Source organism: Elephas maximus, chromosome 5, assembly GCF_024166365.1.
Source record: "Elephas maximus indicus isolate mEleMax1 chromosome 5, mEleMax1 primary haplotype, whole genome shotgun sequence".
Lineage (NCBI taxonomy): Eukaryota > Metazoa > Chordata > Mammalia > Proboscidea > Elephantidae > Elephas > Elephas maximus.
The window spans coordinates 160,995,712-161,008,607 of NC_064823.1; the positions used below are offsets into that span (position 1 = coordinate 160,995,712).

A 12,896-nucleotide genomic window follows, 5' to 3' on the forward strand; every position below is an offset into this window, starting at 1 on the left:
TGAATGAGAAGACACTGGAGGTACTGCTCCCTGTGAGCCTGAAGGTGAATGAGAAGACAGTGGAGGTACTGCTCCCTGTGAGTCTGAACGTGAATGAGAAGACGCTGGAGGTACTGCTCCCCGTGAGCCTGAAGGTCAATGGGAAGACGCTGGAGGTACTGCTCCCTGTGAGCCTGAAGTTGAATGAGAAGACACTGGAGGTACTGCTCCCTGTGAGTCTGAAGGTGAATGCGAAGACAGTGGAGGTACTGCTCCCTGTGAGCCTGAAGGTGAATGAGAAGACAGTGGAGGTACTGCTCCCTGTGAGTCTGAAGGTGAATGAGAAGACCCTGGAGGTAATGCTCCCTGTGAGCCTGAAGGTGAATGAGAAGACACTGGAGGTACTGCTCCCTCTGAGTCTGTACGTGAATGAGAAGACAGTGGAGGTACTGCTCCCTGTGAGTCTGAAGGTGAATGAGAAGACACTGGAGGTACTGCTCCCTGTGAGCCTGAAGGTGAATGCGAAGACACTGGAGGTACTGCTGCCTGTGAGTCTGAAGGTGAATGAGAAGACAGTGGAGGTACTGCTCCCTGTGAGTCTGAAGGTGAATGAGTAGAGAGTGGAGGTACTGCTCCCTGTGAGTCTGAAGGTGAATGAGAAGACAGTGAAGGTACTGCTCCCTGTGAGTCTGAAGGTGAATGAGAAGACACTGGAGGTACTGCTGCCTGTGGGTCTGAAGGTGAATGAGAAGACACTGGAGGTACTGCTCCCTGTGAGTCTGAAGGTGAATGAGAAGACACTGGAGGTACTGCTCCCTGTGAGCCTGAAGGTGAATGCGAAGACAGTGGAGGTACTGCTCCCTGTGAGTCTGAAGGTGAATGAGAAGACAGTGGAGGTACTGTTCCCTGTGAGTCTGAAGGTGAATGAGAAGACAGTAGAGGTACTGCTCCCTGTGAGTCTGAACGTGAATGAGAAGACGCTGGAGGTACTGCTCCCTGTGAGCCGGAAGGTCAATGAGAAGATGCTGGAGGTACTGCTCCCTGTGAGCCTGAAGTTGAATGAGAAGACACTGGAGGTACTGCTCCCTGTGAGTCTGAAGGTGAATGCGAAGACAGTGGAGGTACTGCTCCCTGGGAGTCTGAACGTGAATGAGAAGACAGTGGAGGTACTGCTCCCTGTGAGTCTGAAGGTGAATGAGAAGACACTGGAGGTACTGCTCCCTGTGAGCCTGAAGGTGAATGAGAAGACACTGGAGGTACTGCTGCCTGTGAGCCTGAAGGTGAATGAGGAGACCCTGGAGGTACTGCTGCCTGTGAGCCTGAAGGTGAATGAGAAGACACTGGAGGTACTGCTGCCTGTGAGCCTGAAGGTGAATGAGAAGACAGTGGAGGTACTGCTCCCTGTGAGTCTGAAGGTGAATGAGAAGACAGTGGAGGTACTGCTGCCTGTGAGCCTGAAGGTGAATGAGAAGACAGTGGAGGTATGCTCCCTGTGATTCTGAAGGTGAATGAGAAGACACTGGAGGTACTGCTCCCTGTGAGCCTGAAGGTGAATGAGAAGACAGTGGAGGTACTGCTCCCTGTGAGCCTGAAGGTGAATGAGAAGACAGTGGAGATACTGCTGCCTGTGAGCCTGAAGGTGAATGAGAAGACAGTGGAGGTACTGCTCCCTGTGAGTCTGAAGGTGAATGAGAAGACACTGGAGGTACTGCTCCCTGTGAGCCTGTACGTGAATGAGAAGACACTGGAGGTACTGCTCCCTGTGGGTCTGAAGGTGAATGAGAAGACACTGGAGGTACTGCTCCCTGTGAGCCTGAAGGTGAATGAGAAGACACTGGAGGTACTGCTCCCTGTGAGTCTGAAGGTGAATGAGAAGACACTGGAGGTACTGCTGCCTGTGAGTCTGAAGGTAAATGAGAAGACACTGGAGGTACTGCTCCCTGTGAGCCTGAAGGTGAATGAGAAGACACTGGAGGTACTGCTCCCTGTGAGTCTGAAGGTGAATGAGAAGACAGTGGAGGTACTGCTGCCTGTGAGTCTGGAGGTGAATGAGAAGACACTGGAGGTACTGCTCCCTGTGAGTCTGAAGGTGAATGAGAAGACACTGGAGGTACTGCTGCCTGTGAGCCTGAAGGTGAATGAGAAGACAGTGGAGGTACTGCTCCCTGTGAGTCTGAAGGTGAATGAGAAGACCCTGGAGGTAGTGCTCCCAGTGAGTCTGAAGGTGAATGAGAAGACACTGGAGGTACTGCTCCGTGTGAGTCTGAAGGTGAATGAGAAGACACTGGAGGTACTGCTCCCTGTGAGTCTGAATGTGAATGAGAAGACAGTAGAGGTACTGCTCCCTGTGAGCCTGAAGGTGAATGAGAAGACACTGGAGGTACTGCTCCCTCTGAGCCTGAAGGTGAATGAGAAGACACTGGAGGTACTGCTCCCTGTGAGCCTGAAGGTGAATGAGAAGACAGTGGAGGTACTGCTCCCTGTGAGTCTGAAGGTGAATGAGAAGACAGTGGAGGTACTGCTCCCTGTGAGCCTGAAGGTGAATGAGAAGACACTGGAGGTACTGCTCCCTGTGAGTCTGAAGGTGAATGAGAAGACAGTGGAGGTACTGCTCCCTGTGAGTCTGAAGGTGAATGAGAAGACACTGGAGATACTGCTCCCTGTGAGCCTGAAGGTGAATGAGAAGACACTGGAGGTACTGCTCCCTGTGAGCCTGAAGGTGAATGAGAAGACAGTGGAGGTACTGCTCCCTGTGAGCCTGAAGGTGAATGAGAAGACAGTGGAGGTACTGCTCCTGTGAGCCTGAAGGTGAATGAGAAGACAGTGGAGGTACTGCTCCCTGTGGGTCTGAAGGTGAATGAGAAGACACTGGAGGTACTGCTCCCTGTGAGCCTGAAGGTGAATGAGAAGACCCTGGAGGTACTGCTCCCTGTGAGCCTGAAGGTGAATGAGAAGACACTGGAGGTACTGCTGCCTGTGAGTCTGAAGGTGAATGAGAAGACCCTGGAGGTACTGCTCCCTGTGAGCCTGAAGGTGAATGAGAAGACACTGGAGGTACTGCTCCCTGTGAGTCTGAAGGTGAATGAGAAGACACTGGAGGTACTGCTCCCTGTGAGTCTGAAGGTGAATGAGAAGACCCTGGAGGTACTGCTCCCTGTTGAGTCTGAAGGTGAATGAGAAGACCCTGGAGGTACTGTTGCTTGTGAGTCTAAAGGTGAATGAGACAACAACACAAATAGAGAGTAGGCAGGAGTTCCTGTAAACCAAATATGATGATGAAAATATCTTGCCTTCAGTTTAGAACAAAGGTCCATCATAAGGCTGTAGAGTATCCTCAGGTTCACACACACATTCTGATTCTTGAAAAGAAGGAAAGCATTAAAAATTAGGTTTGGCAGCAGTGCTCATCACAATCTAGGAAGTGGTACACTCACAGACAGGCTTTCTAGCTAGACTGTGACCTGTCCTCGCAGGCCAGGTGTTATCTCTCTGCTGGCATCAACACCAATGGCCTGAAGTCGGCCAGTTCCAGAGCTGTGAAGTGTACTTTTTATGATGGAAGTGCAATCTATCAGTAGCCTGACCTTTTCTCCCCAACCCAATGTTTTTTCCTCATTTTGCAGACTAAGAAATAGAACCATAGGAGGTTAAACATGCAAGGTCCAATGATTACACAGTGGCAGACACAAGAGGGTGGAGCTCTGGTGGCTCAATGATTAAAGCGCTTGGCTGCTAACCAGAAGGTTGGAGGTTCAAACCCACCAGCCACGCCGTGGGAGGAAGATGTGGCAGTCTGCTTCTGTAACGATTTATAGCCTTAGAAACTCTATGGGGTAGTTCTACTCTGTCCTACAGGGTTGCTGTGAGTCAAAATCGACTCAATGGCAGTGGATTTGGTTCAGTTTTTTTAGACACAGAAGGACGAGGACCTGGTTCCACCACCTGCAACCCACATACAACCAGTCAAGGAGTCAGGAGGCCTACCACCCCAAGTCCACATCCACCCATTCCATCTCACCTTACTCTAGAATGGACAAACACAGGAGCCCTGGGTAATCAGCAAAGAGGGTCTGTGTTCAACCGATGAAAAAAATAGATGGGATGAGACACAGTCTGTCAGCACTTCATCTTCTCTCTCTCACCCCTCTGACACAGAGCTCCAGGACCACCTGTGGACCACGTCACCCTGCCCAATGACCCCGCAGATGCTAGGCTGGTCAGTCTGTTTCTCTGCTAAAGGGCTCAGATTAGAACTCCCACATCACACCCACACATGCCCACACACAATGAGCCAAGAGCTGGCTGCACATATCCCAGCATTTGTTTTTCAGTATTCTTCTGGTCTTCAGTCTCTACGAACAGCTAGTCAGAAAGAGACCCAGTAGAGGAGGCAAGGATAGAAGCTGTAAAAGCCCATTTGCCCAGCCCTCCTCACAGCTAGTGGTATGGTACACTTTTCTGGCCAATAAGATATAAGCAGAACTTCATCCTAGGCTGCCCCTTTTCAGCCTGGAGTGTGGACATGGGGCCTCATGGAGAAGTTTCCAGCAGCGCACAAGCTGACAGTGCTCTGACAGTCCCCGACAGCACTGCACAGTAATTACCGGGGGAGAGAATACAACCTCTGGTAGCTGATTTTTTTGTTTCTTGCAGCCATTCCCCATGCCTGTCACATGAAACTGGACTTTAAAGTCAGAAATCCAACATGTGAATCATCACTTCCACTTGACCTTGGCCAAGGTTAACCTTTCTGCACCTCAGTTTTCTCATCTGTAAACTGGGACTGATAATACTGAGGTGGACAACCCCTTATTTTAGTAGTAATATCTCAACTTTTATTTGGGGCACTTGCCCTCCAACAGCATGGGATCTGGCTAGGACTGCTAGTCAAGACGCCCTGTCCTCCCCTGCTGCAGTGGCCAATTTGATGTGGCCACTTGACTAGGCCACATCCCAAGTTATTTAGTCAAACGCCAATCCAGGTGTTGTTGTGAAGGTGTTTTGTAGATGTGATTAACAACTACAATCAGATGGCTTCATGTCAGGGCTTGGAGCTGGTTCGTTCTCCTTCAAACCTCTGCTGAGAATTTGCATTTCTAACAAGTTTCCAGAAGTTATACATAAGAATCACTTGAGGATCTTGGTAAAAAGTGTAGATTCTGATTCAGCATATCTGGGGTGGAAATGTAAATTCTCAGCAGAGAACTGGTTAGAAATGCAAATTCTCAGCAGGGGTTCGAACTGGAACAAACCAGTTCGAAGCCCTGCTTTATGAAAAGCTGTCCTCAATAATCTGAGCAGACTTTACCCAATCAGCTGAAGGGCTTAAGAGCTGAACTGAGGTTTCCTGAGGAGCATCAGCTGCTGCCCGAGAGTTTCCAGCCTCCTGGGCTGCCTTATCGATTCAAACAGCTAAGCCAGCCCCCACAATCCAGTGAGCCGGTTCTTTGCAATCCAACCATCCTGCTGGTCCTGTTTCTCTGGTGGAACCCTGACTGATAACAGCAGTGAATGGAGTGGGCACGTGACACAAGTGAGGGAAATGAGACACTTGCTAAATGCTGAAAATGGGAATCTTGGACAAAAATGACACAAGGATAAAAATGTCATGGCTCAGCGTTGGCACCGTGCCTCTCAGCTCCTGCTCCCTAAGTCCCCAGCACTGCCTGGCTCCTATTCTTCCCAAGGCCTGGTTCTTCTTTCCTCTTATTCTGTGGGCTACCCCATAGCCTTCTCCTCAATTTGTAATTAAGGCAGAGTGAGTTTCTGTGGTTTTCAGCCCAAAGCTGCTAACTGATACAAACACCAACCTCACAGGGCATTGTGAGACCCAGGGGCTGACACTCAGAGTGGCCAGGTCCCACCATACAGCCCATCCTCTGTGCTCCCACGGCACTCTGCATGTTTCTCTAGCACTGCTGTCAGTGCACAGCTGTTAATTCACAACTCTGAATCCTGAAATAAGCAAACCTGATTGCAGCCCATGCTGTTCCCACGGGAGTGCCTCTCCCGCCACGGCCTGCGTGGGCCAGGTCAAATCCCCCTCGCTTAGGCTCCAGGCACGGTTCTAGGAGCTATGAGCACCCTTCTTCTCCAAACTGTGGTTTTGAATGAGCGCGTGTACCAACAATAGGTGAGCACTTGGAGAGACACACCCAGGGCAGCTCCTACCAACACTCGGGGTTTCTAAATGAGTAGCACCCCATTCATGCAGCAGGTGATTCTCCGACACCAGAAACTGTTCAAAAGAATCGCGCTGGCAACTGGATTTCCCAGGAACAGGTTTAACAAAGGAATAGAAAAACTCATCCTCATTCAATGCCCTCCACCACAGGGGCCCGGGTAAAGACATGGTTGTGCCAAAGAAATGTAAAGGTAATGTTAGTAATGTTCTTTTTACTTTTAGACTATCTATGAATTTTTTTATGAAGGAGAAAAAGTTTCTCAGAAAAAATCAGGGTTGTATTAAGGCTGATAAAACTTTACATCCAAACAACTCACCACAATATTTCTTGGCGAGTTTCCATATGTGCTGTTTACTTTAACTGTGATGGATTTTTCCAAGTATTTTGCCACCAAATCTTCAAAAGAAGGCACAGCGTCACCAGGATCTATAAGCCATGCAGCAATTCTGGGATCTAACCCTACAAAACCAGCAACTGAGGAGAAAAAGGTTAATTAGCCCTAAGAAAAATGAACAACTGTAATTCTTTCCCACTTTTATAAAGTTGTTAAGATTAAAATGAATATTACCATCCCCTTAAACTAGCAGAGCACAGCACCAAAGTGACGCTACATCATTCTTCAAGAATTTAAAACTTTTGATAAGAGTGACCTTTGTGAATCTAGTACTGCATGACTGATCTCAACATGGAGATGCATTAGAGAAGCAAATCCAAATAGCCAGTAAAAAGGGTGGGGGATACCAAATTAATTTGGATTTTGGATCACTCAGGAATATGTTGAAAGATTACAACTAGTAAATGAGTTCAGCAAGGTTGCAGCGTACAAGATTAAGATACAAAAATCAATTGTGTTTCTATACAGTTAGAAGCAATGAACAATGGGAAAATGAAATTAAGAAAACAATTCCATTTATAATAGCATCAAAAAGAAAAAATACTTAGAATACATTTAACAAAAGACCAAAACTTACACTCTAAAAACTACAAAATATTGTTGGAAGAAATTAAGGAAGGTTAAATAAATGGAAAGGTGGTCCATATTCATGGATCGGAAGATGTAGCATTGTTAAGACAGCAATACTTCCCAAACTGATCTACAGATTCCACACAATCCCTATCAGAATACCAGCTGACTTCATTGTACAAACTGATGAAATGATCTTAAAGGCACATGGAACTGAAAGGGACCCAGAATATCAAAACAATTCTGAAAAAGAAGAATAAAGCAGGAGGACTCACACTTCCCGATTTCAAAACTTACTAAAAGCAATGGTTATCAAAACAATGTGGTACTGGCATAAGAATAGACACATAGATCAATGTATAGATTTGAAAGTCAGAAAAATAAATCCAAACATCTACAGTCAAATGATTTTCAACAAGGGTGCCAAGACCATTGCACTGGGAAAGAATAGTCTTTTCAACAAATAATGCTGGAAAAACAATCTCCACATTCAAAAGAATGAAGATAGACCCGTGTTGTCATTGTTGTTAGGTGCCCTCCAGTCGGTTCTGACTCATAGTTACCCTAAGTATAACAGAATGAAACACTGCCTGGTCCTGCACCATCCTCACAATCGTTGTTATGCTTGAGCCCATTGTTGTAGCCACTGTGTCAATCCATCTCCTTAAGACTCTTCCTCTTGTTCACTGGCCCTCTACCAGGCATGATGTCCTTCTCCAGGGAATGATCCCTCCTGATAACATGTCCAAAGTATGTAAGACATAGTCTTGCCATCCTTGCTTCTAAGGAGCATTTTGGTTTTATTTCTTCCGAGACAGGTTTGTTCGTTCTTTTGGCAGTTCACGGTATATTCAATATTCTTTGTCAACACCACAATTCAAAGGCGTCAATTCTTCTTCAGTCTTCCTTATTCACTGTCCAGCTTTCATAAGCATATGAGGTGACTGAAAATACCATAGCCTGGGTCAGGCACACCTTAGCCTTCCAGGTGACATCTTTGCTTCTCAATACTTTAATGAGGTCTTTTGCAGCAGATTTGGTTTTTTTGCCCAATACAATGCATAGTTTGATTTCCTGACTGCAGCTTCCATGGGTGTTGACTGTGGATCCAAAGTAAAATGAAATCTTTGACAATTCCAATCTTTTCTCTGTTTATCATGATGTTGTCTATTGGTCCAGTTGTGAGGATTTTTGTTTTCTTTATGTTGAGGTGTAATCCATACTGAAGGCTGTGTCTTTGATCTTCATTGTAAGTGCTTTCAGCAAGCAAGGTTTGTCTTGTGCATAATGCAGGTCGTTAATGTGTCTTCCTCCAAACCTGATGCCCTGTTCTTTTTCATATAGCCCAGCTTCTCAGATTATTTGCTCAGCATACAGATTGAATAAGTATGGTGAGAGGATAAAACCCTGACGCACACCTTTCCTGACTATAAACTGTGCACCATCCCCTTGTTCTGTTTGAACGACTGCCTCTTAATCTATTTACAGGTTCCTCATGAGCACAATTAAGTGTGTTATGGAATTCCCATTCTTTGCAATGCTATCCATAATTTGTTATGATCCACACAGTCGAATGCCTTTTCATAGTCAATAAAACACAGGTATTCTCTTTTTTTTAGCCAGGATCCAACTAACATCAGCAATGATATCCCTTGCTCCACATCCTCTTCTGAATCTGGCTTGAATTTCTGGCAGTTCCCTGTCAATATACTGCTGCAGCCACTTTTGAATGATCTTCAGCAAAATTTTACTTGTGTGTGATATTTATGATATTGTTCGATAATTTCCGTGCTCAGTTGGATCACCTTTCTTCAGAATGGACATAAATTCGATGTCTTCCAGTCGGCTGGCCAGGTAGCTATGCTCCAAATTTCTTGGCATAGACAAGTAAGCACTTCCAGCGCTACATACATTTGTTGAAACATCTCAATTGGTATTCCGTCAACTCCTGGGGCCTTGTTTTTTGGCAATGACTTCAGTGCAGCTTGAACCTCCTCCTTCAGTACCATCAGTTCCTGATCATATGCTACCTCCTGAAATGGTTGAATGTTGACCAATTCCTTTTGATACTCCATCTTCTTTTGATGCTTCCTGTGCTGTTTAATATCTTCCCCGTAGAATCCTTCATATTGCAACTCAAGGCCTGAATTTTTTCTTCAGTTCTTTCAACTTGAGAAATGCTGAGTGTGTTCTTCCCTTTTGGTTTTCTATCTCCAGGTCTTTGCACAGGTCATTATAATACTTTGTTTTCTCTAGACACCCTTAGAAATCTTCTGTTCAGTTCTTTGACTTCATCATTTCTCCCTTTTGCTTTAGCTACTCAACATTCAAGAGCAACTTTCAGAGTCTCTCCTGACATCCGTTTTGGTCTTTTCTTTCTTTCCTGTCTTTTTAATTGATATCTTGGTTTCTTTATGTCCTTGTTGTCATTTCACAACTTGTCTGGTCTTCAGTCATCAGTGCTCAAAGCTTCAAATCTATTCTTGAGATGGTCTCTAAATTCAGATGGGATACGCTCAAGGTCATACTCTGGCTCTCGTGGACTTGTTCCAATTTTCTTCAGCTTCGACTTGAACTTACGCACCAGCAGCTGATGTTCTGTTCTGCAGTCGGCCCCTGGCCTTGTTCTGACTGATGATATTCAACTTTTCCATCACCTCTTTCCACAGATGTAGTCGATTTGATTCCTGTGTCTTCCATCTGGCTAGGTCCACACGTACAGTCACTGTTTATGTTGGTGAAAAAAGGTATTCACAACGAAGAAGTTGCTTGTCTTGCAAAATTCTATCATGCAATCTCTGGCATCGTTTCTATCACCAAGGCCATATTTTCCAACTACCGGTCCTTCTTCTTTGTTTCCAACTTTTGCATTCCAATCACCAGTAATTATCAATGCACCCTGACTGCATGCTTGATCAATTTCAGACTGCAAAGTTGGTAAAAATCTTCAATTTCTTCTTCTTGTGGATGTGCATAAAGCTGAATAACAGTCATATTACCTGGTCTTCCTGGCAGGCTGTATGGATATTATCCTATCACTGACAGCATTATACTTCAGGATAGATCTTGAAATGTTCTTTTTGATGATGAATGCAATGCCTTCACACTACATACAAAAAATTAACTCAAAACGGACCAAGGCCTAAATTAAGAGCAAAAACTATGAAACTGTTAGAAGAAAATATTGAGGTAAATCTTCATGGCCTTAGATTTGGCAAAGGATTCTTAGATATAACACCAAATACATAAGCAACAAAAGAAAAAATAGATGCATTGGATTTCATCAAAATTAAAAACTTTAGTGTTTCAAAGAACACCATCAAGAAAGCAAAAAGACAACCCACGGAATGGGAAAAATATCTGAAAATTATATATTGAATAAAGGACTTGTACCTAGAATATATAAAGAACTCTTACAACACAGTAATAAGGAGCAAATAACACAGTTAAAAAATGGCCTGAATAGACATTTCTCCAAAGAACACATATGAACAGCCAATAAGCACGTGAAAATATACTCAGCATCATTAGTGATCAGGATATGCAAATAAAAACCAAAATGAGATACCACTTCACACCTACTAGAATGGCTAAAAAAAAAAAAAAGAACAGACAATAACAAGCGTTAGCTAGGATTCAGAGAAACTGGAACCTTCATACATTGCAGGTGGGATTGTAAAATGCTATAGCCACATTGAAAACAGTTTGTCAGTTCCTCAAAAAGTTAAACATAGAATTACCATAAGATCCAGGAATTCTACACCTAAGTATATACTCAAAAGAACTGAAAATATGTCCACATGAAAACTTGCGCATGAACGTTTATGGCAGCACTATTCAAAGTAGCCAAAAGGTGGAAAGAGCCCAAATGCCCATCAGCTAACAGATGGATAAACAAAATGTGGTATATCCATACAATGGAATATTATTCAGCCATAAAAAGGAATGAAGTACTGACACATGGTTACAACATGAACAAATCTGGAAGCATTATACTAACTGAAAAAAATCATAAATAAAATGGCTCATATTGTGTGATTCCATTTATATGAAATAGCCAGCATAGGCAATTCTGGAGACAGAGTAGATCAGTGCTTCCAGAGGCTGCATAAAAGAGGAATGGAGAGTGACTCCTAGTGAATGTGAGACTTTTTTTGAGGGGGGGGGTGACAAAAATGTTCTGAAATTAGATTGTGGTGATGAACGCACAATCTTGTGAGTATACTAAGAACACTGAATTGTACACTCTAAAAGAGTGAATTTTATAGTGTGTGAATTATATCTCTATAAAGCTGTTATTTAAAAAGCTAAACCACAAAAGCTATCTTTAAAAGGAGAATTCTGGTGTCCGGACCGATATGTAAGGAACTTGCAAGTTCTCATTCCATCCTCACAACAAGTAAAAAGCTGAAAAAAACTAAAAAGCAACAACTCTTCTTAGATCCATCAGAGGATTGAGGTAACTGGGCAAGCCATGCACCTGAAAGATAGAGGCAGATACAGAGAGTCACAGCTTACCTGGAGTGGAAGTCCCCTGCTGGAGCCAGTACTGTCAGGAACACTTACACCATAATAGACAAATTGTTGGAGGCTCAGTGTGGATGAGTTTGATAGTTAAAAACTCTAGAGGCCCAGTCTTAACAGGGCCCCCCACACTTTCATGAGTTTTACCTCCAAAAGCTCCATAAGATCCTCAGGGTGATAGGGACGAGAAAAATTCCTTCCTGCTTCTGACAGGGTGGGGCTGGGGCCGGGGGGTTGGGGGGAAGGGGTAGCAATTTTGAAATACAGTACTCATTCTGTTCTCCTAAACAAAAGACTGCCCTCAAGGGAAACTATTTTATCAGGGCCTAACCAAACTGGGGAGCCCTGTGGTGCAGTTGTTAAGTGACATGGCTGCTAACCAAAACGCTGGCAGTTTGAATCCATCAGCTGCTCCTTGGAAACCCTATGGGACAGTTCTATGCTGTCCTATAGGGTCGCTTTGGGTCTGAATCGACTTGATGGCAATGGGTTTGGTTTTGTTTTTGAAACCAAACTGGGGAAAGGGAAATACCCAACTCTACCCCTTCTATCCTTCCCGTCTTTCCTAAGGAGGAAAAATGCTGAGAAGCATTTGTGAAGGGCACAGCCCAGTGATACAAGCCCACTTTCCGTTCTGTGAAAGACACTGTTAAGAAAATGAAAAGACAAGCCACAGGCTGGGAGAAAATATTTGCAAAACATGTGTCTGACAAAGAATTTGTATCCAAAATATTCAAAGAACTCTTAAAACTCAATTAAGAAAATGAACAACCCAATTAAAAATATCTGAAGACATCTCTCCAAAGAACATATATAGATGGCAAGTAAGCAAAAGAAAATATGCTCAATATCACATCATTAAAAAAAAAAAAAAATCATTAGGAATTGCAAATTAAAGCAACAAAGCACTGTCACACACCTACTGTTGTTGCCGTTAGGTGCTCTCGGCTCGCAGCCACCTCCTGTGCCAGAGCAGACCACCCCACAGGGACTTCTAGACCATGTAATCTTTATGGGAGGAGGGCACCAGTAGACCACCCCACAGGGACTTCCAGACCATGTAATCTTTATGGGAGGCAGGCACCAGGTATTTCTCCCACAGAGCCACTGGGCGGGATTAAATCTTCCGGTTAGCAGCCGAATGCTGTTGTGCCACCAGGGCTCCTCAGAATGGCTAAAATCCAGAACACTGACAGGAATGCAAAATGGTACAGACACTTTGTAAGACGGCCTGGAAGGTTCTT

The 12,896-nt window shown here is 44.5% G+C and overlaps 1 protein-coding gene across 1 annotated transcript in view; it reads right to left on the bottom strand.

Moving 5' to 3' along the window:
• Positions 1-2,778: 2,778 nt before the first annotated feature.
• The window catches only part of LOC126077351 (DNA polymerase nu-like), a 115,545-nt gene continuing 105,427 nt past the window's right edge, over positions 2,779-12,896 (bottom strand). The window contains exon 7 of the mRNA XM_049886606.1: positions 2,779-6,638. Coding sequence (XP_049742563.1) covers positions 6,445-6,638 — 194 coding nt within the window. The 3' untranslated portion in view covers positions 2,779-6,444. The remainder of the gene's footprint in view (positions 6,639-12,896) is intronic.